Below are 27,741 nucleotides of genomic sequence, written 5' to 3'. Positions count from 1 at the left end.
GCAATCACGACAGCCCTCTGAGACCCAGTTGCCCTGGGTGTTAAATGACTCTTTCTGCACAGCCCATTTTGGAGGGATATGAATCCAGAGGGAGGCAGTAGGTAGTAGCTATTCTCCAGGCCCGACCAGCAGGCTGAGCCCGCGGTGGGTCAAAAGTGCGCCTGGCTCAGTTTCTACTCGGGGCTTCAGCGAGGATGGCCCGTAGCAGCGTGGGCGACCCCACCGGGGCCGCACACAAGTTAGCCGGAGACCACGCGGGTCGGGGCGCGCGGACGCTCCCAGCACCTGGGAGTGGGCGGAGGCGGACGCGGGAAGGGGCGTGGGCCGGGCGGAGCGCCAGGCCGCGCCCGGGGCTCGGCGGGGACGCCGGCGGCTGCGGCGGGGAGGGCAGGTAGGGCCCTGCGTTCGGCGGGGTGCCGGAGTCCATCCGGCGGGCGCCGAGCGGCAAGCGGACGCCTACAGCTGGCGGAACGCAGGCAACGCCGAGGGCAGCCGGGCGAGCGCCGGGGCTTGCGGCGGCGCCGGTCGAAGGCGGGACAGGAAGGCCCGGGCCGCGCCGCAGTTTCTCCCGGCGTAGGGAGAGGGCTCGGGCCGCGGTCCCCGCTGGGGGTGCCCCCCACCCCAGGCCGCTTCAGAGGACACGTGTCAGGACGCTGTCGTCTCACCCATGTCATAGCCCCTCCCCCCGGCCCGGGATCCCCGGCCGGCCGGCCCCATTATCCTCCGGCCCACCCCTCGCGCTGGCCCGCGGTCCCGGCCAGTCCCTCTCCTCACCCGCCAGTCTCCCTGGGCGGCGAGTGGCTCGGCCCCCCGCAGAAGACACTCGTCAGCACGCTCTCACCCTGTCATCTCCTCTCTCCGCCTAGCTCACCCCCGGCCGAGGGACCCCGGGCCCCTCTAGCCCATTGTCCGCGGGCCCAGCCCCGCACTGACCGCAGACTTGGCCCTACCTACAGCGCCCCCTCAGACCCCGCACCTCGGCGCGTCTCCCCCGGCAACGCGCGGCGCCCCGGGATGCAGCCCGCAGGCTGGGCGGCCGTCAGGGAGGCGGCAGGCCGTGACGTGCTGGCCGCCGACCTGCGCTGCAGCTTCTTCGCCTCGGCCTTAAGGAGCTACAAGCGTGACTCGGTGCTGCGGCCCTTCCCCGCATCCTATGCCCGCCACGACTGCAAGGACTTCGAGGCCCTGGTGAGTGTGCTCCCCTAACCCCCTGCCGCCACGGCACTGCGTCCGGGCCACGTTGTGTGTGGAACCCGTGTTCGTGAAGGTGCCAGCCCCGCATTTAACACCCTCAGCCTAGTCTTGGGGAAGGTTTGTTTCCAGGAGCTCAGAACACTCCCGACACCCTAGATATTGACACTCCCAAGTGGCTCCCCGAGATGAAGTGGGGAATTCAACAGTTGCATAGGCCTCCAACAGCATTTCCTAGTAAATCAGCTGATTCTGCTAAATAGGAAGTTATCTATCCCTTTGCAAATAATGAGACATTGTAAGTCATCAAAGCCACCCGGACCTCATCTTCAGATGACATAATATGTGGCCAGTACTTTTATAAATTGTAACATATGTCCAGTACACATGTGAGCTGTTATTTCTCTGATGAGGTAGTCAGTATTGGGTGACCCTTTTTGCTTTCACTCCCAGATGGTCAAGGGACAACAGCCCAGCTTCCTGGCCCCTACCTGGTCCATTGCAGCTTAGGCTAGGGATGTTTTGAGGGGGCTTCAGGTCTTGGCCACAGTGCATAGTGGTTTCAGGGTACAGGGAATGGGAGGTTGGAAAAAGAGGCAAGCAGACTGACTTCCCCCACGGTTTGTTCTGCAAATTCAAATATTTAATTCTGTACATTTGTGCTATCAGAGTGTTGGGGAATGAACCTTTCTTCAGTTTTGTCAGTGGATATATACTGAGGTCCTGCTGTGGGCCAGGTGCTAAGGATACAAAATTAAAAGACTCAAGGAGAGGTTAACAGTCTGATCACCTCTCCTATGGGGTAAGCCCTGTATACAACATGGAAGCCCAGAGCAGGACTCTACGCCTTGGCAGTGGGCTGGAATCAGAGAGCACTAACCAGGGGCAGTTACAACACCATGCTGAGTCCCCAGGGACATGGAGGATTTGGAGTTGCTGAGAGGAGGGAAGGGTATTCCAGGAGGAGTAGCAGGATGGGCAGAATACCAGGATCTCACCAAGAAGGGCAAGTCTGTGCTTCCGTGTGACTTTTGTGGGGAACAGGAAAAGATGAGGCCATCCAGAGCAAGCAAGGCTGGGCATGATCTGCCCAGATGTGTAGATTTTATCCTGGTCTGGGAGGGCAGTAGTGACATCCAGGATGTATAAGACCCTTGTGGTGGCAGGGTGACAGAGGGATCTGTTCGGGAGAGAAAAAACTGGGGGTCAGAGGGACCAAACTCACCAGAGGTGATGCCCCACAATACGCTTTATTAATTTTTTCCAAGAAACATCCAAATGGACTAGAATGCTCAGCATGTTCTCTTTCTGCTAGAATAGAATCAGGTTACTCTGATGGATATGGGATAAATGCAAAGGGATCTTTGGAGTTGTTCATGCATTGATTTGTTCATGCTTTTTAAAAAATTCATGTTAATTGTACAAGTAATGTTTGATTATATTCTTGTTATAAAAAATCCAAGTGATAAAGTATAAGCGCCCCTGATGGAGCTCACCCTGTCCCACATCCCTCTCCATAGCTATTAGTGCCCTCAGTTTGAGGCATACACTTCCTCCCATACCCGTAATCCCTTAGGCAAGCATTGACAATTTGGGTAGCTGCAAATAGCCGCCTCCTGAGTAGGAATAGACTGTCCTGAGCATGGGGCTCATTTTGGGGCCATTTTTAGACAGTGCACGCTTTCTCTCAGGGGCCACTGAAAAAACACAGATTCTTACCATCCCAACCTGTTACCGTTCCTTATTGGGCCCCAGAGTTAGGGAAATTAGCCCAGGCCGTGCAGATTCTTGGTTTTCTTTTAGGCATGGCTTTCAGAAGCTCTTTCTGAGGAGAAACCTCTCACCAGGCAGGGCCTGGCACGACCTCTTGGGGCATGGGCATGTTCTTAGATAAACACACTTTAGGTTTCGTTTTGCCACATGTTACCTGAGTTAAAGAAAAGGTGCAGAGAACTTGTTATCTGGACCTGTGTCTCTCTGACTCATAGGTTAACCTTTAAAAGGGAGTCAGATCTGGACTCGGCCTTCTGGATCATTTTGTGGTTACTTGGAGAAGGAAGGTTTGTAGCTTTTAAAAGTCTCCCATTTTCCATCCCTGATCAGGGAAGATCCTACGTGCTTCAGAGCAACTGAGCTCCTGTGTCACAACTACTAGAAAAACATCTCCCATTTTAATTTGTTTGGCTAAAAGCACTTGGAAGTAATGTGAAATAGTGTATCATTTTCAACAATTTAAAATTAATTTTCTCTACACTATGAGGTGTCCTAACACCTGTAACACACATGTTGCAGTTTCCAAAAATTAGAGCTCTGGCTTAAATTACTTCATTGACAGTTGTTTTCCTGAGACTGCCCCCTGCTGAACCACACTCTGAGGCTTAGCATGGCTCTGGCCTGTTCTTCCCTGATGGCTCAGATGGTGAAGAATCTGCCTTCAGTATAGGAGACCCAGGTTTGATTATTTCATAGCCCCCCAAATTCCAAATCATCTCTCAAGTGCCTTGTTTTGAGAACATTTCTATCAGTGTTCAGCTTTTCAATTTTGTACTAGTTCTTCATATTCCCAGTGCCTGGCCTGGGAGGTGCTTATCGGATGTTTGAGGAATCACACTGGGTATGTGCTCATTGCCCAGGTTGAGGGTTTTTGATTCTGTTTCTTGGGAAGAGTTGACTAAGTTCTTTTCAGGTCAGAGAATCTATAGCATTCTTGGAATGTCCAATAGCCTTGACCATCAGCCCCCTCAAAGTTCAGGTTGTACAGTTCACATTCCTGAATCACTGACGCAGAATCTTGTCACTGATGTCACAGCCATAAGGTTTTTTGTTTTGTTTTTCCCCCTAGAAAACCGTGCCCTGGTTCTCCAAGGGTCTCTGCAGACCCTTGCTGGGGGTGGAAGGTGGGCGGGGATGGCTCTTTTGTATTAATTTCAGCCCCTTACCACCCAAAGTGTGGTTGAGGGCCTGCAGAATCAGCATCACCTGGGAGCTTGTTAGAAATGAAGCTTGTTGGGCCCCACCCCAGACCTACCCAATCAAAATCTGCATTTTAAGGAGATCCATGGGTGTTTCTGTTTGTAGGCTTCTTTGTGGCTCAGCTGGTAAAGAATCCACCTGCAATGTGGGAGACCTGGGTTGGGAAGATCCCCTGAAGAAGGGAAAGGCTACCCATTCCAGTATTCTGGCCTGGAGAATTCCGTGGACTGTATACTCCATGGGGTCACAAAGAGTCAGACACGACTGACGACTTTCAGTGGGTGTTTGTGTGCCTAGTAAAGCCTGAGAAGCACTGCAGCTAGTCTACACTATTCCTGTCTCCTACTTGGGGGCCCAAACTTCTCCAATGACTGTTGGTTCAGGTCTGGCTTATAATGTCTAGACAAACTGACTCCTCAGTGTCTGGATTAAAATGTGAATAAGCTTCTTCCCTGTCCTCTCCAGGCCACCCCCTCTCTGTCCCTGCAAACTCTCCTTCATCCTTTAAGATTACAGCTGGAACCTCCTCTTATTCTGTGCCTCCACTTCCTAGCAGTTAGGAGTCCTTCGTCTGGGTTCCTACACAATTTTAACAAATTTGCTCTTATAAATAATGCTATGGTGGGAATTCCCTGGGGGTCCAGTGGTTAGGACTCCACGCTTTTGTTGCCAAAGGCACGGGTTTGATCCCTGGTCAGCAAATTAAGGTCTTTCTATTACATTAATCATTGCTTATATCTCTAGTTATTTTCTTGAAATAAATTCCAAAAGGTGAAATTGCTGGTTCATCAGCTAACAGACCTTTCTAAGGAAGGTTTTTGTTGCTTTATTTCCAGATTGGAAATTGAATATTAACATTTACTGGGAAGATCATTCTTTATAAGGGCCTCAACCTTGGCTTGAATTGGAATTACCTGGGAAGCTTCAGAAACTACTGACATCTGAGTCTCACCGCAAAGATATTCTGATTTAATTGGTTTGAGGTGGAACCTCGACATATTTGCAGAGAACATGTAGTTTTTCTATTAATTGATTTGATCATTTCATGGGCACTCATGTGCTGAGTAGTGGAAGAAATGGTAGGAAACAGATTCAGTGTGGTCAATAAGTGTCCTTTAGGTACATGCTTGGTATCTCAGTGTAAACTTCTCAGTCTCTCAGATTATTTTTTTAATTCTGTTTTCAGGAGGACTACGTGTAACTCATTTAATCTTCCTAATGCTTCAGTGATGTAGATTCTCTTATCATCTCTGTCACCATCAGCCAATCAGTATATGAGATGGTGGTAGACAACTCTCCAGCTTCCAGGTGATGCTGGTGTGTGGTCAGGGTAGAGAACCATCCTTTTAAAGGGTCCCCGTGATGACTCTTTTTATGAAGAGGACTCTTGTAGACTCTCACCCCTAATCTGTTTTAGTCAATCTGGATTTTCATGCCTTCAGTTCAGTTCAGTTCAGTCACTCAGTCATCTCCGACTCTTTGTGACCCCATGGACTGCAGCACGCCAGGCTTCCCTGTCCAACATCAACTCCCGGAGCTTGCTCAAACTCATGTCCATTGAGTCAGTGATGCCATCCAACCATCTCATGCTCTGTCATCCCCTTCTCCTCTTGCTTTCAATCTTTCCCAGGATCAGAGTCTTTTCTAATGAGTCAGTTCTTCACGTCAGGTGGCCAAAATATTGGAGTTTCACCTTCAGCATCAGTCCTTCCAATGAATATTCTGGACTGATTTCCTTTAGGATAGACTGGTTGGATCTCCTTGCAGTCCAAAAGACTCTCAAGAGTCTTCTCCAACACCACAGTTCAAAAACATCAATTCTTCAGTGCTCAGCTTTCTTTATAGTCTAACTCTCACATCCATACATGACTACTGGAAAAAACATAGCTTTGACTAGATGGACCTTTGTTGGCAAAGTAATGTCTCTGCATTTTAATATGCTATGTTGGTCATAGCTTTTCTTCCAAGGAGCAAGCGTCTTTTAATTTCATGGCTGCAGTCACCATCTGCAGTGATTTTGGAGCCCCCCAAAATAAAGTCTGTCACAGTTTCCATTGTTTCCCCAACTATTTGCCATGAAGTGATGGGACCAGATGCCATGATCTTTGTTTTTTGAATGTTGAATTTTAAGCCAACTTTTTCACTCTCCTCTTACTTTCATCACGAGATTCTTTAGTTCTTCTTCACTTTCTGCCATAAGGGTGGTGTCATCTGTGTATCTGAGGTTATTGACATTTCTCCTGACAATTTTGATTCCACCTTGTGCTTTATCCAGCCCGGTGTTTCGCATGATGTACTCTACATATAAGTTAAATAAGCAGGGTGACAATGTATAGCCTTGATGTACTCCTTTCCTAACTGGAGAAGGGAATGGCAAACCACTTCAGTATTCTTGCCTTGAGAACCCCATGAATGGTATGAAAAGGCAAAAAGATAGGACACTGAAAGATGAACTCCCCAGGTCAGTAGGTGCCCAATATGCTACTGGAGAAGAGTGGAGAAATAACTCCAGAAAGAATGAAGAGACGTAGCCAAAGCAAAAACACCACCCAGTTGTGGATGTGACTGGTAATGGAAGTAAAGTCCGATGCTGTAAAGAGCAATACTGTATAGGAACCTGGAATGTTAGGTCCATGAATCAAGGTAAATTGGAAGTTGTCAAAATGGAGATGGCAAGAGTGAACATCGACATTTTAGGAATCAGTGAACTAAAATGGACTGGAATGGGTGAATTTAACTCAGATGACTATTATATCTACTACTGTGGGCAAGAATCCCTTAGAAGAAATGGAGTAGCCCTCATAGTCAACTAGAGAGTCTGAAATGCAGTACTTGGGTACAGTCTCAAAAATGACAAAATGATCTCTATTCGTTTCCAAGGCAAACCATTCAGTATCACAGTAATCCAAGTCTATGCCCAAACCAGTAATGCTGAAGAAGGTGAAGTTGAACGTTTCGATGAAGACTGACAAGACCTAGAACTCACCCCCCAAAAAGATGTCCTTTTCATTATAGGGGACTGGAATGCAAAAGTAGGAGGTCAAGAGATACCTGGAGGAACAGGCAAATTTGACCTTGGAATACAGAATGAAGCAGGGCAGAGGCTAACAGTTTTGCCAAGAAAACAAACATCCTCTTCCAACAACACAAGAGAAGACTCTACACATGGACGTCACCAGATGGTCAATGCCGAAATCAATTTGATTATATTCTTTGCAGTCAAAGGTGGAGAAGCTCTATACAGTCAGCAAAAACAAGACCGGGAGCTGACTTTGGCTCAGATCGTGAATTGTTTATTGTAAAATTCAGACTTAAATTGAAGAAAGTAGGGAAAACCACTAGACCATTTAGGTATGGCCTGAATCAAATCCCTTATGATTATACAGTGGATGTGACACATAGATTCCAGAGATTAGATCTGATAAGAGTCTCTGCCTGGAGAACTATGGATGGAGGTTCGTGACATTGTACAGGAGGCAGTGATTAAGACCATCCCCAAGAAGAAGAAATGCAAAAAGACAAAATGATTGTCTGAGGAAGCTTTACAAATAGCTGAGAAAAGAAGAGAAGGTAAAGGCAAAGGAGAAAAGGAAAGATATACCCATTTGAATGCAGAGTCCCAAAGAATAGCAAGGAGAGATAAGAAAGCCATCCTCAATGATCAGTGCAAAGAAATAGAGGAAAACAATAGGATGGGAAAGACTAGAGATGTCTTTAAGAAAATTAAGAGATACCAAGGAACATTTCATGCAAAGATGGACACAATAAAGGACAGAAATGGTATGGACCTAACAGAAGCAGAAGATATTAAGAAGAGGTAGCAAGAATATGCAAAAGAACTGTACAAAAAAGACCTTCATGACCCAGATAACCATGATGGTGTGATCACTCACCTAGAGCCAGTCATCCTGGAATGTGAATTCAAGTGGGCCTTAGGAAGCATCACTACAAACAAAGCTAGTTGAGGTGATGTAATTCTGGTTGAGCTATTTCAAATCCTAAAAGATGATGCTGTGAAAGTGCTGCACTCAGTATGCCAGTAAATTTGGAAAACTCAGCAGTGGCCACAGGACTGGAAAAGGTCAGTTTTCATTCCAATCCCAAAGAAAGGCAATGCCAAAGAATGTTCAAACTACTGCACAATTGCACTCATCTCACACACTAGCAAAGTAATGCTCAAAATTCTCAAGCCTGGCTTCAACAATATGTGAACCGCGAAATTCCGGATGTTCAAGCTGGATTTAGAAAAAGCAGAGAAACCAGAGATCAAATTGCCAACATCTGTTGGATCATCGAAAAAGCAAGAGAGTTCCAGAAAAACTTCTGCTTTATTGACTGTGCCAAAGCCTTTCACTGTGTGGATCACAACAAACTGTGGAAATTTCTTCAAGAGATGGGAATACCAGACCACCTTACTTGCCTCCTGAGAAATCTGTATGTAGGTCAAGAATCAACAGTTAGAACTGGACTTGGAACAACAGACTGATTCCAAATAGGAAAAGAAGTACATCAAGGCTGTATGTTGTCACCCTGCTTATTTAACTTACATGCAGAGTACATCATGTGAAATGCCAGGCTGGATGAAGCACAAGCTGGAATCAAGATTGTCAGAAGAAATATCAATAACCTCAGATACGCAGATGACGCCACCCTTGTGGCAGAAAGCGAAGAAGAACTATAGAGCCTCTTGATGAAAGTTAAAGAGGAGAGTGAAAAAATTGGCTTGAAACTTAGCTTTCAGAAAACTAATATCATGGCATTCAGTCCCATCACTTTGTGGCAAATAGATGGTGAAACAATGGAAACCGTGACAGACTTTATTTTGGGGGGCTCCAAAATCACTGCAGATGGTGACTACAGCCATGAAATTAAAAGACACTTACTCCTTGGAAGAAAAGCTATGACCAGCCTAGACAGCATATTAAAACGCAGAGACATTACTTTGCCAACAAAGGTCCATCTAGTCAAAGCCATGGTTTTTCCAGTAGTCATGTATGGATGTGAGAGTTAGACTATAAAGAAAGCTGAGTGCCGAAGAATTGATGCTTTTGAACTGTGGTGTTGGAGAAGACTCTTGAGAGTCCCTTGGACTGCAAGGAGATCCAACCAGTCTATCCTAAAGGAAATCAGTCCTGAATATTCATTGGAATGACTGATGCTGAAGCTGAAACTCCAATACTTTGGCCACCTGATGTGAAGAACTGACTCATTAGAAAAGACCCTGATGCTGGGAAAGATTGAAGGCAGGAGGAGAAGGGGAAAACAGAGGATGAGATGATTGGATGGCATCACTGACTCAATGGACATGAGTTTGAGCAAGCTCCGGGAGTTGGTGATGGACAAGGAAGCCTGGCATGTGGCAGTCCATGGGGTCACAAAGAGTCGGAGATGACTGAGTGACTGAACTGAACCGAACTTTCCTGATTTGGAACCAGTCTGTTGTTCCATGTCCAGTTCTAACTGTTGCTTCTTGACCTGCATACAGAGTTCTCATGAGGCAGGTAAAGTGGTCTGTTATTCCCATGTCTTTAAAAATTTTCCATAGTTTGTTGTGATCCACACAGTCAAAGGCTTTGGCGTAGTCAATAAAGCATAAGTAGATGTTTTTCTGGAACTGTCTTTCTTTTTCTGTGATCCAGCGGATGTTGGCGATTTGATCTCTGGTTCCTCTTCCTTTTCTAAATCCAGCTTGAACATCTGGAGGTTTTCATACCTTCAGTTCAGTTCAGTCGCTCAGTTGTGTCTAACTCTTTGCGACCCCATGAACTGCAGCACACCAGGCCTCCCTGTCCATCACCAACTCCCGGAGTTCACCCAAACTCATGTCCATCGAGTCAGTGATGCCATCCAACCATCTCATCCTCTGTCGTCCCCTTCTCCTCCTGCCCCCAATCCTTCCCAGCATCAGGGTCTTTTCCAATGAGTCAACTCTTCGCATGAAGTGGCCAAAGTATTGGAGTTTCATACGTTAGGTTTGTGCATAGCCAGGTCAACCTGTATGTAACTCTGCTGTCTTATCTTTGCTGCCTTCATCTCAGTGGGCCACCCCATTTTTCCAGGTGTCACTCTGTTGTCAGGTCCCTGAGGCTGGTGACCTTGGCTGTACCTTTGATTCATTTCCTTCCAGCACCTCCACCCACAGCTAGTAATCATGGCCTCAGGCATCTTCCTAGACAAGGTTTTTTGGTTTTCTTTTTTCAGATGTTCTTTCCTGCTGCCAGCCCTTCTAGGACAATAGTGCTTAACATCGAAGCTTGAGTATCCCCACTTTTCCTGGTGATAAGAATCACCTGTGGCAACTTCTGTAAACACAGTGTCTTGGGCCATGTCCCCAGGAGAGTTTGATCTGGAGTGTTGCCCAGTGTCCACTGAGCTGTCCTGTTCCCCTCCCAGCTCCCTCCCTCCCTCCCTCGCCCAACCCCGACCCTAAGCAAGGAGATTGAATTGTCTCCTTCTAAGGTCATTGGTCCCCTCTCTTTTCTGCTTGTCCCCTGCTGGCTCCTTGCTCTTGGTTTCTCAGTCACCCAGACCACCTCTTGCTTTCTCAAACCCCTTTGACCACTTAGCAGTGTCCAGCGTTCAGGACTTGCCCAGGCTCCTTCAGCCACTTCTCCAACTGAATCCTTCCTTATTCCTTAGAGCAGAGGCTGCAAAAATGTGGCCTGCGGCATGACAGGTTTTGTTTTTCATCTGGTCTTTTATAAGGAAGAAAAAAGTCTGAGGCTCCACAACCTGAGTAGAGGTGGCCCTTAGGCAGAAAGCACCTGGAGGTTGGTGGCTGGGCCCTTTGACAGGCCTCCAGTGCAACACAGTCCTCACTACTCTTTCCTAGACAACCTCTTACTCTTTTTCATCACTTCCCTGGCCTTGGGGCATTTGAGCCCTGGGCCATCTTTTGGGAGGGGCACTGTTCCCTTCTCTGCCTCTTCGCCATGCTCTTTCCCTGGGAATTCTCTTCCTCTCAAAATTCTACCCCCTCCTTCAAGGTTCCACTCCCATCCTACTTGCTTTGAAAATCCTTCCGTCTGCCTTCTCCTCAGCCCCTATAAATGCCTGCCCTCCTCCTGAACACTTTCCCCTCAATCCAGTTGTTGATAAATGCCTTTTCCTGTCACCAACTGTGGTTCCTTACTCTTGTCTAGATGGAGAGTTTGTCTTCTTCACCCCCTCACCACCCCCTATACCACACATGACATACATCTTTCTTCTTAAGCCCTTTGACAGGGCTTAGGCATAGACAGTAGCTAGCTGTTTTGGCTGTGTTATTCAGGAAACATACCTAGAGCTTCCCAAGCAGCCTCTTAAAGTTCTCCTGGAATTGCTCTTTTGGGCTAAAATAGTCCACTGCTAAATTTCTCCACTGATTTGGTAGGAAAGCATCATGAAGAATGGACTTGCATCAGGCCACCTGGCTTCATGTCGCTGCCTTGCCACTGAATAGCTCTGTGACCCTAGGCAAGGTATTTGAACTGTCCAAGCCTCAGTTTCCTCACTTTTATGTATGTCTGTATACATGTACATATATATCTTTTAAAATTAAAAAATTTCTTTTATTGAAGTATTCTTGATTTACAGTATTAAGTTTCAGGTATATAACACGGTGATTCACAATTTTTAAAGGTTATACTCCCTTTATAGTTAATATAAAATATTAACTACATTCCCTTCACTGCACAGTATGTCCTTGTAGCTTGTCTATTTTGTACATAGTAGTTTGTGCTTCGTAAACCCCTTGTCCCTTTCTTCCCCCTCCTCCCTTTCCTCCTCCCACTGATAACCACTAGTTCTCTATATCTGTGTTTGTTTTGTTATATTCACTAGTTTTATTTTTTGATTCCACGTATAGGTGATATCATACAGCATTTGTTTTTCTCTGTCAGACTTATTTCACTTAGCACAATGCCCTCCAAGTCCATCTGTGTTGTTGCAAATGGGAATAATGCAACAGCAGTGCCTCCCTGTGTGGGCAGGGAGCTGTGGGAAGAGGCCTGGGCCTAGCTCAGAGTTGAGAGGGGTCTCTCCCCCTTCCATAGACTGAACCCTGAAAGGGGCCTTGCTTAACTGACAGTCTCTTGTGAGGCCTCCATGACTCCATCTGGACTGTTGGCGAAGGCTGTGGCTCACAGGTGGGATCTGAGAGCAGCGATGGGTATGGTCATTCCAATGGGAGATAAGACTCTGGCATAACAGGTGTGGACCAGGAGTAGGAGAGAGTGCCGGTGGAGACCACGGTGTACCTGAGGGTATATCATTTGGAATGCATCTTCAGGTACTCTCAGTGGCTCCATGTTGCCTACAGAGCAAAAAAGTCAGAGTCCAAAAGGAGGGTACAGGGTCCTTCACAGGCTCATCTCAAGCCATCTTCTCACTCCTGTTCCTCCTGGTGACGCCTCCCCCCCACTCTTAAGTTGTAGCCACACTGAACCAGTTGCAGTTAATGATGACAACAGCCTTGGCAGCCCCACTAACTTAATGCCTTCTTATTGCTCTAAGCACAGTACTAGTTTAACTTGGTTAACCTTCAGCAGGATCCTGAGAAGTGGCTAATTTCATTCCAATTATGTGTTTGAGGAAACTGAAACACAGAAAGTTAGCTCACCCAGGTCATACAACTAGTAAGGGGTGAGCCCAGATTAGAGCCTGAGCCACCCAGGAAAAGAGCTTGCAGTTAACTTCCCTCGTTGCCATCCACGCCCCCGACTACAGGCTGCACTTCCATGCTTCTTGTGCCTTTGCCTGTCCAACTCTATCACACAGCACCTCCCCTTCAAAGCCTTTCCTGACCACTCCCTTTTCTCCCAGCACCTACCCAACAGGAGTTTCTTCTGGTCCCCTTTGTAGTTTGTACCCATCTTTGTTATGACACTGAATAGTTTTAAGTCATGATTATTTATCTTTCTGCTTCCCTACTGTGTAGCATCAATTCTTGGGGAGCATCTACACATCCCTGTTTTTAAATTGGATCCCCACTGATGGCCCACAAAGCATGCAGATTTAGTTTTATCAGAAACCTGAGTCTATTGATTGCATCTTTAGAAACAGAGACAGGAATAAAACAACTCTGAAATGTTACAGGGTTAGGGATTAAACCCCCCAAGGTTTGCAACTGTGAACTAGCTAGAGACAGGAAAGAAATGCTGGTATTCATGAAGTACCAGCTACATCCCTGGGAAAGGTATGTGTTGTCCAGGGAGAAATACAAATTAGAAGAAAAGAAATGGACATACATTGTATAAACCAGGCCCTGAGATTCTGTTACCTTCTTTGATCTTCCTGACAACCCACATGGAGATAGTGGGGTTCTCGAGTTAGAGAGGAGATCAAGGCTCAGCCAAGTCTAGTGTTTTGCCTAAGGAGTGGGGATTCAACCTGAGATCCATCTGCTCTTTCCTCTATGTTCAGGGAAACAGAACTTGGAAAACACAAGACAGTCCTTGGTCTTGGGGAATCCTGGCCAATTTGGAGAGACAGCATTGGGGCTGAGTGGTTTAAGGGTTTGGAGGAGAGGGGTTGCCTGGGTTGGTAGAGTTGGGGGAAGGGGCATTCCAGGGGACTGTATGAGCAAAGCTTGGAGGAAGTATGTTCACAGGTGGCACCAGTCTGCAGTGGTGTTTTAAATCCCATTCTGGAGAGATTTGGCTTCTAGTCAGTCTAATTTCTGAGCAAAAGCTACAGATACCTTGTAGCTCTCTGCTAGTCCAGGTCCCCAATCGCTAATCAGAAATCCTGGCACCATATCTGTTGTGGAATTCAGATTCTGCCTGATATTACAGAGGCAATATTGTCCACCTCACATACCAGGTACTAGCCTAAATCAGAAGGCTCTGGGATGGATTACAACTCACAACAGGCATTCCATTTCTGCAGAAGTCCTTGTTGTAGTCCACAAAGAGGTCCAGGAGCTAGTCTTTGCCCTCAAGTGTGACAGCTCAGGTGTTAAGGAGATGAGATTCACGTTGAGCGGCTACAGGAACTGCTCTGGTCTAATGAAGCCCCGTGCTCCATGGAGGCTGGTCCCTCTAGTAACAATATCATAAACATAGCTACCAGAGTCCTCACAAAAAGTCACCACACTCAGGGAAACCCCAAACCATGGATTCCTCACTCACAGTTTCTTCCAATCCAGCTGCAGTTACCATTTTGGGTTGTAGTTACCATAAGCAGTGTTGCTTGGTTATGTATGTCATTGCTATATTTCTTTTATCTGGTCTCCAGGAGAACAGTGGATAGGAAATTAATTCATGCTGAAGGGAATAGGCTTTGTTAACCCTGTACCCACAGTATATACTGTGTATTTGGTAATATCTCCAGCAGGGTGCATCGCATAATCAGGTATTAAAAGTCCTGCAGAAAAAGACATTGCATTAATAGTAACACAAAGTGAGATAATTTGATGAAATGAACTTCACATCGCTCAGGTTAAGTTTTTAAAAAATTATTTATTTATTCTTGGCTGTGCTGCATGGGCTTTTCTCTAGTTGCAGTGCTCGAGCTTCTTGTTGCTGTGACTTTCTTGTTGTGGAGCACGGGTCCTAGGATGTGTGAGTCAGTAGTTGCAGTTCCCCAGCTCTAGAGCACAGGCTTGGTGGTTGTGGCTTAGTTGCTCAGTGGCATTGTGGTATCTTCCCAGACCAAGGATCGAACCCATATCTCCTGCATTGGCAGGTGAATTCTTTACCACTGAGCCACTAGGGAAGCACTTCAGGTTAGATTTTGTACCTGTTGAGTTACATATAACCTTCCAGTGTTCAGAGCGTTAGGAGTTGGGCAGTATTTGGAAAGGGATCACAGACTTAGGCATTTTGCCCTCCCCTTTCACTTTTCCCTTTCATGCACTGGAGAAGGAAATGGCAACCCACTCCAGTATTCTTGCCTGGAGAATCCCAGGGACAGGGGAGCCTGGTGGGCTGCCGTCCATGGGATCGCACAGAGTCGGACACGACTGAAGCGACTTAGCAGCAGCAGCAGCAAGAAATTCCTTGGAACATGAAGGAAGTGCAAGTTGCCTGCCTTACCACTAGAGGGCACCTGGTTACTATCATTTTCCCCCAGGATCCTTGCTAACAGTTTTCCTCACTTCAGCTTGCAGATGCCAGCAAGTTACCTAACCTGAAAGAACTTCTCCAGTCTTCAGGAGAAAAAGACCCATGGGCCTGGGACCTGATGAGCTGGATTTTATCCTCAAAGGTCCTGACAATCCACAGTGCAGGGAAGTCAGAGGTGAGACTTTGGTGTATAGGATCACAGATTTCTGGGCCTGGAGAGCTGTGGGACCTCTTTGTGCACCAGCATGACCTGGGCAGCTTGTTGGAAATGTAGATTCCTGGACCCTGTCCCCAGAGATTCTGATTCTATGTCTAGAGTGGGGCCCAGGAGTTTGCATATTGGCGGGGCAAAGCTGTGTTCTCCCTCCTTACTAGCTGTGTGACACTGAGCAGGTTACTGGGCACATTTCAGTACCTGAGTTTTCACTCTGTAAAATGGGAATAATAATAGTATACTTCCATCAGTGAACTGGCTCTGAGAATTAAATTAATATTATCACTTAGAATAATGCCTAAGGACACATGCTAAGGGCTCAGAAAATGTTGGCTATCACAAGCACCCCAGATATTTCTAACAAGGCGGGGATCCTTGACCACAGCTTAAAACATTCCAGCTCTCAGGAAGCAACGAGGCAGACCAAAGTGGTGGATATTCTCAGGCTCTGGGTTCAAATCCCGTCTATTAGTCTTCTTCGCCCTGTTTGTAAATTGAGAATATTAACAGCTCAGAAGGGAGCTATGACAGAACGTGTGTCACCCCCAGTATAGTTTCTGGCACAGGGCAGACACTCCGTAATTTGGCTTCCCTTGCCTGGCTGGGATCTTGCAGGGACAGGCTGGGATGACAAGGGTCAAAGTGTAGACTGACAGATCACTGATCTGGTGTCTTACCTCTAAGTGGTAACAGGGGTTTGTCTGTACCATTCTTCACTTAATCATTTTTAATTTAAGAGCATTTGATTTTACAAGTTCCTGCTAAAGACAAAAATCCTCCTTACATGGCATAGAATTTTGTATCTCAGTTTTTGGTGTCTAGGGAAATCCTGCATCCATGTTGGGTGATAAGAAAACATCAGCATCCCTGGAGTAGGAGTCAGGATATCTGTATTCAGGTCCAGGCTGGGCTGCTAACTCCTAGATGATCTTTGGGTTTCACTTTTGTCATCTGTTAAATTTAGATTTACTCCTTCCTCATCAGGCGTTTACTGGCTGTTGGGTGTTATAGGCCAAGTAGATACAGCAATTGCTTCTTGATGTTTGATTATAGAGCAGTTAAATTCCATTAAAATATGAAGTGTTGGGATCCAGGATTATCAACTTTTTATTTATTGTGCCCAAGTAAGGACATTAGTCTATAGCATATCATTTTACAAAAGGATATTTTAATATGAAAAAGGGAGGATGGCCCTGACCTCCGGCTAAAGGATAGTTCTTTTAAAGAAGGGCTCATGACAGCCTTATATCAGTGTAAATATATCTGTGAAATTGCCCTTATTTTTGTCCTTTAATCATAACCCAGGGAAAACTTTACCACAGACTGACTTTGGTCTGGGATATACTGTTTGAAAATTACAGAAATGATGCGGTCTCTGCCCTGAAGAGCATTATTACCCCTTAGGAAGGAGTTCCGGAGAAGGCAATGGCACCCCACTCCAGTACTCTTGCCTGGAAAATCCCATGGACAGAGGAGCCTGGTAGGCTGCAGTCCATGGGGTCGCTAAGAGTCGGACACGACTGAGTGACTTCACTTTCACTTTTCACTTTCATACATTGGAGAAGGAAATGGCAACCCACTCCAGTATTCTGGCCTGGAGAATCCCAGGGACGAGGGAGCCTGATGGGCTTCCATCTGTGGGGTCGCACAGAGTCGGACACGACTGAAGTGACTTAGCAGCAGCAGCAGCAGTAGCAGCAGAAAGGAGTTCATCCTTGCATATCAGTTGACTTCTGCTGCATCACAAACCATCCCCAAAATCTACTGGCTTGAAACAACACGGACTGCTTCTCATGATTCTCTGGGTTGGTCGGGTGGTTCTCCTGAGCAGGGCTGGCTCACGTGGGGCTGTTCTAGGGTAACCTCACTTAAGCATATGGGGCTTCAGCTATCCCAGCTGAAGGCTGCTGTGGCTGGTGCCTGCTTCTGCAAGGCTGTCATCCTGTAGAAGGTTTGCAGGGCTTGTGAAGGGTTCCCAGCAACAGACAAGGGAGAGGGAAGCTCTTTTCAAGTCTCTGTTTGCCATATGCTTACCAAGGTCCCATTAGCCAAGAGAAGTGACGATTTAAGGGGTGGAGAAATTGATCCCATCTTCCAATGAAATCTTGGTGGAATTCCACCTGCAAAGTCACATTACAGAAAGGTGAGTGGACAGGGATGGGAGGAAAAATTTGTGGCCAGCTTTGTGATTTATCACACCTTTCTAGCTCCTGTTAGTATTGTAAAGATGGAATGCAGGAAATAAATGTGAAAGTGTAATGAAAATTAGATGTGATCTTTAGTTAGAAGGTACAACTCATGCTTCTTAGTTAACCGACTGTAGGGGAAAACACCATTAGAGGAAAGCAGTCTCGAGCTGTAGGCTCTGAACTTGTTTATAAACTGATGTTTTTATTCCTGTGAAACCAGTTGTTCTCATGAGCAGAGCCCATAGGAGCTAAGCCCAAGGCTTTAGGAGGCCATTTTGGCAGCACTCTTTATCAGCTTCCCAAATAAAACTGCGACTTCCTGCATGTTTTCAAGTTTGAAAAGATCCAAAAGCTGACTGGTACCCCTCACACGCCTGTCCCCGTGCCGGACTTCCTGTTTGAAATTGAGTACTCCGACCCAGCCAACACCAAATTTTATGAGACCAAAGGAGAACGGGACCTCATCTACGCCTTCCACGGGAGCCGCCTAGAAAACTTCCATTCCATCATCCACAATGGCCTGCACTGCCACCTGAACAAGGTGGGCCCCAGTCTGCTGACATCGGGGGCAGTGAGGGGGGTGGTCAGAGCCGGTGAGGGTGGGGGTAGGTGGGTTCACTGAGGTCTTGCCGCTCAAAGTGTGATCAGCATCACCTAGGAGCCTGTGAAATGCAGAATCCTTGGCCCACCCGACCTGAGTCAGAACCTGGATTTTAACCAGGTCTCCAGGGGATTCCTCTACTGATGAAAGTTTGAGAAGCGTCACTTTAAAGATGGTTCCCAGCCTTGGCTGCACATTTAGAATCACTTGGGGGAGCTATTAAGAGTCCGGATGCCTGGCTACCTACCCAGCCAATTAAGTCAGGATGCATGAGACAGGGTCCTCGGGGCTGGTGCACTGGGATGACCCAGAGGGATGGGATGGGGAGGGAGGTGGGAGGGGGGTTCAGAATGGGGAACACATGTATACCCGTGGCAGATTCATGCCACGATTCATTTTTGTATTGGCAAAACCAATACAATATTGTAAAGTAATTAGCCTCCAATTAAAATAAATAAATTTATATTTAAAAAAAAAAGACTCTGGGAGTAGGGCCCAGGCACCAGTATGCTTCCAGAGCTCCCCAGGTGATGGTACTGTGTGGCCAGCCCGGTCTTCCCAGCATGATCCCTGATCCCTGGACCATATCACTGAGAGCTTGTTGAACACGTGGAATCTCAGGCCCACCCAGACCCCATCATATGAGAAATCACAATTTAGTAGACTCCCAAGTGATTCATATGCATGTTGAAGTTTGAGAAGTACTTGCCTTGGGGACCCTCCAAGAGAGTTAGTCATTGAGGAAATTAAGAGGAGCTCCCTCCTTGAGCTCCCCTGCACCTTTTTTTTGGGGGGGGGGCTGTGCTGGGTCATCATTGCTGCACATGGGCTTTCTCTAGCTGGGGCAGGCGGGGCCACTCTTCATTGGGGTGTGCAGGCTTCAGTAGTTGTGGCGCACGGGCTTAATTGCCCCACGCCATGTGGAGTCTTCCCAGCCCAGGGATCAAACGTGTCCCCTTCATGGGCAGGCAGACTCTTAACCACTGTACCATGAGGGAAGTCCCTTTCCTCCCTCTTTTTAAATGGGCAAATTTACTTAACCTCTCAGAGCCTCGGGGTCCTTATCTGTAAAATAGGATGCCATTCCCCACCTTCTGGTGTCCTGACAGGACTGAAACGCTTCACATACGCAAAGGGCTCTTCCTGTACTGAAGCACTAAGGAAGCAGTGGCTTCTTTTAGAGGCTGAAGGAGAGGGACTGTGGAGTGGAGGTGGTTGGAGGGGTGCAGCTTCTCCGTTAGTTGTGCCAGCATCGGCCTTGTCTGGGGGCTGGCTCCGTGAGCCGTGGGCTCATTTGTAGCTGACTCAGAAAGACTTTTCCAGCACTGCTGCAGCTGATTATCGCAGTTGGGTTTTGTTGAGGAGGACGGGCGTGTTTACTCTGGCTCTCAGCTTATTTATGGCCAGGCTACTGGAATCCAGGGGCCCTACACTTCACACTAGAGCGCGTCTGAAGAAGTTGCCAGCCGAGTCCAGTCTTGTAACCAAGCCTTTGCTTGGTTGAGGGGTTTGCTGCTTAGAAGCATCTCATCAGAGCCCTTTGGTGAAGTGGAGGTTCTTCTGGCCTCCTCTGTCTGGGTTTTCAGTGAGGGGCTTGCTTGAGGGAGCCTGCCTGCCAGCTGAAGCTCTAAGAGTGTTTCCTTGGTAGAGATACTCCCAAGTTGCCTGCTGTTGTGCTCTCCTGCGCATGGGTCTTGAGTCTAGGGAATTGTGTATACATGGCAGGCATAAGCAGAAATGGGTGTGGGGTCAGATCAGAGACATTGCCTCCTTGGAGAGGGTCTGTTCTAGCTTTTGAGATAATGGGGACGTTGTAAAATGGCCAAGCAGAGGCTTGTTTTGCTTCCCCTCAGTTTCACTTAATTGGTTGAGGATTGTGGAAACCAGGATGTTTCTCGGTTCTCAAGTAGAGGATGTTCAGTGAGCTGTGTAAGGCCGTTCAGTCATCTTAAGATACTGACACTGAGGCCCAGAGATAGAATTTGAATTACAACTTATGTCAAATTCCATCCACTGGTAGCAGTTACTTGGACTGTTGTGTTGAGAAGGAGTCTGAATCAGTATGAATGAGTGCCATGATTGATATTTTTAAGTTGGCATCGCGAGTGGTTATTGATGTCTACCATGGGCAAAGGATGTGTTTGCTATGCCTGCTATAGGTTCAGCTTGCAGGTGTTTCACCTGAGATCCTTCTCTTTTACGTAGCCTGCTTCCTTGTGGAGGACAGCAAGTTAGCACCTGCCACCAGGGACCTGCCTCTTAGAATTTTGGACCTTTTCTTGGTCTGCACCAACACAAAACTTAACCCTGCTTCTCATACAGTCCTGCCTTATTTGGTTACAGTGTCTGGTCTGAGAGATTCATTTCTTTCCCAAGTAATCACTCAGATTACTTCCCCTAGTCACTTAGGTGTGACCCCCCTCTCCCTGCACATAGGGGCATGACTTTGCTTCTGCAAGCCTGTCAGCATCACCATGCTTAATCCAGTCATGGAGCAGGAATTACTGATACCCTAAGACACAGGAGCCTGTGATGGAATACCCACCCCTCTCTTGTGCCAGCTGTTCTGCGTGGTGCTTTATGTGCATCGTCTCATTGAATCCTTGCCTATGACCTTGTGAAGAAGAGATTATTATCACCACTTTGTAGGTGTAGAAACTGAGGCCCAGAGAATTTATATTACTTGCTATCTTGTTAGAGGAGTAGGCAGGGTTCAAACGTGGGTCCGTTTGGGCTCTTAACACCTGTGTTTTTCTTACTCAACCTTAAGCACTAGAACTACTAGTTTGCCAGGTTAGTCAGCCACATGCACAGTCAGTTAAACGGTGGTCAGATAGGAATGTGTTTTGTAATAAGCCTGTGACGATGTCATGGGATTGTTTGATCTTATGTCTTTTGCTGGGGGAAGAAGAGGCTGGAAGACTTTGTGTTAACAACTCTACTGTAGAAAGACGTGTGTTGTTTTGCTGCACCTACTCGGCACTCACCCAGCCCTGTTTGTTTTCTGTTGATCTCCGCCGTTCTAGACATCCTTGTTTGGGGAAGGGACCTACCTCACCAGTGACCTGAGCCTGGCCCTCATTTATAGCCCCCATGGCCACGGGTGGCAGCACAGTCTCCTCGGCCCCATCCTTAGCTGCGTGGCCGTGTGCGAGGTCATTGACCATCCAGACGTCAAGTGCCAAACGAAGAAGAAGGGTGAGTAAGCACTTGGCCCTGACCTGGGCTGCAGGCCTCTGGGTGTCAGGCTCTTGCCTTTGGCCCAGCTGTTGGGTGGAATACCCATTGCACAGCAAGGGATGGGCTGGGTGCAGAGCAGTGTAGGATAGAGCCTGCCTTCAGGGAGTGAGCTGTCTCCTTAGGGACTGAACACAAGTGGAAAGGCTATCACCTACTGCAAGGCAGTAGGTCAGGAGTGCCAGCTAAAGGTGCTGATAAGGTCCATGGGATAGCTCAGAGGAGGGGGCGGTCACGGTGGGTCCTGGTGTTCAGGGAAAGCTTTGGGGTAGAGAAGATGAAAATGAACACGTGAGGCCAGAGCACTGGCTCCTTGAAGGCAGAAACCAGGTCTCGTTCACTCTTCGGCACCTAGTGTCAGCAGGGAGCCTGATACGTACTTGACATTCAATAAACATTTGCTAAACTGAAGCGAACGATGCATCTCACCCTGTTCCTCCAGGCCGCTCTGGTGTGTGCTGGGGCCCCAGGAGGATGTGAGGGGCAGCTGAGGCTGTGGGGGTAAATCCTGGGCTCTCCAGTGAGCAGATGACCAGTGGGGCCCCCAGTCTGCTCTCTGGATCTGTCCCTTAAAGCTCTGCCCCCTGCTGTTTTGTCCTGAAAGGCAGAGAAGTCACAGAACTGTCATTCTAGACTCCAGAGCTGGCCTGTTGGTTCCACCGAGAGAATTGAGAACACTGTCTGTTCCTGGCCCCTAATGTAAAACAACTGGAATCCTGAGGAACGGGCCCAGGTCTGACGCCACTCTCCCACACCAGACAGCATGAATATTCGCTTGTATAATTCTTAGGAAGTCTGCACACTGTGACATTAAACATCAGGACAAGACCTTGTAATGTCTGCTGTCACGAAGCTGCGGCCTGTTGTGGGTTTTTTTGGTTGTTGTTTTTTTGGTTCTTTTTCATGTTACTATAAGGAAAGGTTTTTTGTTTTTTTTTAAACAAGTCATGTTACGAAGGGTGGAAGGTGAGTGTTCTAGGAAGCTGGAATCCAGAATGGTTAATTTAAAGTGCCTGTTAAAAGACTGGTTTCAGATCAAGTCCTGTTGTCCCAGATGATTGTTTTGTTGTGGCCAACAATCCGCTGCTTCCCTCTGCTTTCCCCACTCAGTCTTTTTCTTTTTTATCCTCTTGTATCTTTTTTCACTTTCCTGTTTCCTTTTCCCTCTTCCTGGTGGTCTGCCTGTTGGACTCGCCTGTTTTTAGTCCTGCTTCCTGTACATACACAGGCCATTCCTCTGCTTGCCGGGGGCCTCTCCACCCTCAGGACCAGGAGGCTTGCCTCGTTTCTATTCATTGTTTGCTTTTGTTATTGTATTTCCCCCTGTAAAGTTGTGCTTTTTCTCCTTATTCAGATTCCAAGGAGATAGATCGCAGGAGAGCAAGAATCAAGCACAGTGAAGGGGGCGATGTCCCTCCAAAGTACTTTGTGGTCACCAATAACCAGCTCTTGCGAGTGAAGTACCTGTTGGTGTACTCGCAGAAGCAGCCCAACAGGTGAGAAGGACGGTTGCTGCACGAAGTCCAGGAGGACAACCAAGGGCTGTGTTCACAGTAGTGGGTTCCTGGTTGTCAGCGGCCCCTCTCCCTCAGCCTAAACCGCAGCTATGTTTAAAATATATAAAGCACTCTGCTTCATGTAAGGGGTAAGGAGTGAGGAATACAGGTTGAATAAAATGTGGTCCTGGCCCTAGGGGACTGTATTTTCTAGTGAGGAATAGCTTTGTGAACACAAATAACTTGAGGGACTGAATGAAGCCAAACCGTGAAGCCCCTTAGCCACCTAGGCTCCTGATCACAGGCTGAAATCCACTGATTGGGCTGAGCTGAGTGAGAGGGTGGGGCCACGGTTGGGCTGGGATTCTGATTCTGTGCCGTCTGGCTCAGTCACTTTTCACAGTGACTCTCAAACCACCACCTGCTCCTTGCTGGACCTGAGATGCTTCATCTTTATCTCTAAAATTATAGTGTTGAATCCAATAGCAGATGAGGCCATTCTAGCCTGTAAGAATCTGGGAGTGGTGGATTCCTCATGCTGTTCCAGCAGTGTGTATTTGGGGGTTTGGCAGGGCTCTCTGGGGTTGGGGGTCACTTTGAGATTTTGTTGCATTGTTGGGGGTTTAGACTCTACCATGGTAGAGTTTCTCATGGGGATGAGCAACAGGTGAGCAGGTTAGAGACAGGAAAGGGTTATTGTTAATACTCCCAACTCCTGCTTGTCTATATCAGTGGCTTCTATGCTTCAGGATTCAATAAACTAGTAAAATTGTCTCCCCTTAAATCTGGGAACTATGTACAGGGTTCCTAAGTTTGGGGGACAGTATCCTGTGGTTTAAAATCATCTGGCTTTTTCTACTTGAAAATTCCATTCCTTTCCCACTCCTTCCTGCAGTGTCTCTGTAGTGCACATTTGGATGGCTTAGATCATCTCCCAGTGGGTCAGAGAGGATTTCCCCTGCTCAGAGTGAGATCTTTGCATGTCTGAAAGTGAAAAGCCTTGTGCTAAATACCCTGCCACCTGCCGCCATCTGGTCATCTGCCTTAGCGAGGTCATCTGTCTAGATACCATAGTCTTGCTTAAAAAAAGACTGGTTATAAAAGGTACAAGAGGAGCTATAAAAGATCAGGATGAGCTCATTGCATAGCTGTCTTTGTACATTTAGAAAATGTTCTGGTGAAAGGCATGTCTGCGCCAGGGCAAACAGCTCCAGATTTTTTGAGCAAAGGAGCACGCATGAAGCTTCATTTCATGGCTCACTCAGAGGACGAAATTCATCATTTCATCTTCTCTGAGCCAGAAGTTGTTGCATACCCTTTAAAAAAATATTTTTCTCTTTGTTCCAACATCACTCCCCCCGCACCCCCGCTGAAGCAGGGCTTCCAGCCAGCTCTCCTGGGTCTCCAGCCATTGGTTTACGGTCATGATCACCCTGTATCTGCTGCTGCTGCTCACAGTGAGTGTCATCAACTCCTCAGCTTTCCAACACTTTTGGAATCGTGCGAAGAGATAATCTTTCTGGGCCTGGTGTGGGGGCCACCTCAATCACGTGCCTTATGATGACTCGTTCTGTACCTCCTGTGCCCGCCATCCAGTCAGGTCAAGCCTGGGGGCCACTTGGGGACCACAGGACAATTTTCATATGCCATAAATGTATCAGTTGCCTTTGACGATGCTCTCCGCCCCTCTCGTCAACGGAAGGGCATTGGCCCCTCTTAGCTTTTGGGGGAGATTTTCTGTCTGTTCCTTCCTAAACAGTCTTAGGGAGTTGGCTTTTTTCCCAGGGCCAAAGGAGAAAGTCCTGCTGCATTTGAAAACAAAGTGTCCAGGCTGTCTGTGGGGTGTTTACAATTGCTTCTGGTGGACATCGGCCCTTCTCTAATGCCTCTGGAAGGCAGAATATGTGTAGTGGGGACTATAAATCACTAGGCAGTTGCCTTGTTTTGACTTGAGACACCCAAGAGGAACAGTCCTGTTTCTCATAAAACTCGGTGGGATCATTTTGAATTCCATCAGCCTTTGTATGCGAGTGCAAAACACTTTTCACAGTTTTCTCACATCAACAAACAGTCCTCTGCTACAACTGTAACCCCTCCACCCAACCGCGGATGAGAAAGGAAGGAGTCTGAGACCTGATAAAAACGATGAGCAACTCAAGTCGTCTTTTTCTAAAAATTACTAATTGCTGATTTCAGCCTAAATGGAACCAAATGTTTTCTGATTTTTTTTTTTAATAATTATTTGACAATTTGTTTTTGTGAGCTAAAAGGGGAAATTTCTAAACCTAGAGCACCATTTGGCCGGTGACCACAGCCTCTTTCCTGGCCGTGCTTTAGAGAAAAAGCACTTGAGCTGCAGGCTTGCCTCCTGCTCTCGTTCTCACAAAGCTGCCTTGATCATGGCCGGTCAGCCGCAAGTGCCACACTGCAGGCCTTCTGGAGGTGGCCGTCCTTTGAAGCAGAGGCCGGCCTCAGTGGGCCACAGGCGTGCATGGGCCACGCCTCCCTCCCAGGGCCTGCAGGTCTCTGGGACTCAGCCTGAGCTTTAAATGTGCAGGAAAAGCCTCAGGCTGCTCTGAGAGCACTGGTTCTACCTGCTGTATTCTCTGCCCCTCCTTCCTGCCCAGTGTCAGCCATCACAGAGCCCTGATTTTGAGGGGAGATTTCTGTAAAGAAGATGGAAAGCTGTTTTTCTATAATTTGTGAAGTTGTGAAAAAGCCCACTGTCATGGTTTCTACATTGAATATTGGAACATTTCAGAAATAATAAAGATATTTTCCTAATTTTCAAGTTGCCTTTGTGACTGCTTTTGGCCTCAATGCGAGGCTGCTGTGTATTCATCGTTGTGAAAAATTTCATCCTCTTTTTCCTTCCATGTTCAAGGTGGCCGTCTTCTGGAGAGTATATCTCTCTAGGATATCTGTAGGCATTACATTTATAGTCATTGATTTAGCAAATGTGAGCGCCTACTATGTACCAGGCACTAGAAATAGGAGCATCATCAGGTCCAACTGCCCCTGCCCTCATGGAACTGACAATCTAGCAAGGTAGGCAGACCAACAGACATTCTCAGGAGTGAAGTTGGCATTATAGGATATTATAAAGGAGTTTTGGAAAACAGTTGGCAAGGTATCTTAACATGGTGTGGGTCACCCTGAGCCTTGTCACCTTTCATGTACTTACTTCTTTAATCCTCACAACAGATGAGAAAATGAAGTCCCAGAATGTTGAATAGCTTGCCCAAAGTTACATGGCTAGGAAGTGGCAGAGCTGAGGGCTGAACCTGGCTTCAGTGTCAGTCTCATAAGCACCATGCTATACAGCCCTCCCCAGGCTCCCAGGAGAGGGGGATGTTCACTGGATCCTGAAACAGCCATCAGTGTTAGGCTAAGAGGTGGAGGAGAAGTGTTTCAGGCAGTGTGAATAGCACATGCAGAGACATGGGAGTTTTTGCTGGAGAAGCTAAAAGCAGGAGAGGGTCATAAAGGAAGAGGCTATGGTGAGAAGTGGGGCTGGAGGGAGGCAGGGGCCAGATCATGAAAGACCTTAAAAGCTGTGGGTGGGGGAAAGCCATTAGATTTTAAGCAAGGAAATGATGTGATCAGATTTGGTTTGCAGAAAAATTACTTTAGCTGGTAGTTGGAAAGTGGATTTAGGATTATTTGGAGGATTAAAAGAACTTAACAGTTACAGTAGAGTAAGTAGCTGATATGTTTCAGCTGCTGTTATTATTGTTTTGTTTTCAGTGGCCCAGCAGAGGAGATTATGAGGAGCATGCAAAGTAAAGCACTAATGTCCAGGGACACTGGAACAGTGAAGTGTCACAGAAGTGAAAAGGAAGTCTTGGTGAGCAGTGTCAAATGCTGCCAAACGAGATTATACCTGAGAAGTATTGATTGGATTTACTGAGTTGGACATCATTGGTGAACTTGGCCGCAATTTCAGTAGAGTGCAGCACAGGGGATGTGAACAAAGTCCAACTATACAGACCTGACATGAGCACAGTTTCCAGGGGTTGTCAGACAGTTCAGTCGCTCAGTCGTGTCCGACTCTTTGCGACCCCATGAACTGCAGCACGCCAGGCCTCCCTGTCCATCACCAACTCCTGGAGTTTACCCAAACCCATGTCCGTTGAGTCGGTGATGCCATCCAGCCATCTCATCCTCTGTCGTCCCCTTCTCCTCCTGCCCTCAATCCTTCCCAGCATCAGGGTCTTTTCCAATGAGTCAGCTCTTCGCATCAGGTGACCAAAGTATTGGAGTTTCAGCTTCAACATCAGTCCTTCCAATGAACACCCAGGACTGATCTTTAGGATGGACTGGTTGGATCTCCTTGCAGGCCAAGGGACTCTCAAGAGTCTTCTCCAACACCACAATATTTATTTAAAAACTAACCCCCATTTTTCTGAGGTTTCTGTTCTTTCCCACCTTCCAAAAAAAAAGGGGTTGTACAATACCTGATGTGACTGTGGGACAGGCACTGGGCTTATGATGGGGACATGAGGATGGTTGAAGAATGGTCCTGACCTCCAGGAGCTTCCAAGCCAATGGGCTCCATGGACAGATACATTTCTATATGAGGGAAGGAAATCGCTGGAGCCTGGAGGGTTGGAATGGACATGAGGGAAGACTAGGACAGGACAGGGCCACTTTATGACTTTCATGAGCCCTGGGCACTTTTGCCTTCATGGGCCCCTTTATCTAAAAAACAATCTAAAATTATACTTTAGGACTGTGTTGGTATAAAGATGAATGTATTACTATTATGTACTAAAATGTTTTCTTCCATTTAAAA

General features: G+C 47.2%; 1 protein-coding gene across 7 annotated transcripts; it reads left to right on the top strand.

Moving 5' to 3' along the window:
- The first annotated feature begins 141 nt into the window (after positions 1 to 141).
- On the top strand, positions 142 to 27,741 carry PARP16 (poly(ADP-ribose) polymerase family member 16). Of its 7 annotated transcripts, none has more exons than XM_081513767.1 (8): positions 350 to 391; positions 957 to 1,188; positions 15,247 to 15,384; positions 17,947 to 18,153; positions 21,240 to 21,411; positions 22,805 to 22,946; positions 24,325 to 24,403; positions 24,732 to 25,737. In XM_081513767.1, exons 2-8 carry the CDS (start codon positions 1,015 to 1,017, stop codon positions 24,759 to 24,761), a joined length of 942 nt encoding a protein of 313 aa, XP_081369893.1. In that variant the 5' UTR covers positions 350 to 391; positions 957 to 1,014; the 3' UTR covers positions 24,762 to 25,737. The 7 variants fall into 7 exon arrangements, with proteins under 7 accessions (XP_081369888.1, XP_081369893.1, XP_081369891.1 ...); XM_081513765.1 differs by having other exon boundaries at positions 350 to 688; positions 902 to 1,188; XM_081513762.1 differs by lacking the exons at positions 350 to 391; positions 24,732 to 25,737 and adding an exon at positions 142 to 238 and having other exon boundaries at positions 867 to 1,188; positions 24,322 to 24,612.

This window comes from Giraffa tippelskirchi, chromosome 7, assembly GCF_054371585.1.
Source record: "Giraffa tippelskirchi isolate mGirTip1 chromosome 7, T2T-mGirTip1v1.2.pri, whole genome shotgun sequence".
Classification (NCBI taxonomy): Eukaryota; Metazoa; Chordata; class Mammalia; order Artiodactyla; family Giraffidae; genus Giraffa; species Giraffa tippelskirchi.
This window is presented reverse-complemented; position numbering and strand designations above follow the sequence as displayed.

Bases quoted from the DNA above. Each gene is read 5' to 3' on its own strand.
- PARP16 (XM_081513762.1), top strand. From the start codon at position 195: ATGGCCCGTAGCAGCGTGGGCGACCCCACCGGGGCCGCACACAA. The intron at 1,189-15,246 runs GTGAGTGTGCTC...TCCTCACTTCAG, and splicing joins GCAAGGACTTCGAGGCCCTG to CTTGCAGATGCCAGCAAGTT. The intron at 22,947-24,321 runs GTGAGAAGGACG...CCCCCGCTGAAG, and splicing joins TCGCAGAAGCAGCCCAACAG to CAGGGCTTCCAGCCAGCTCT.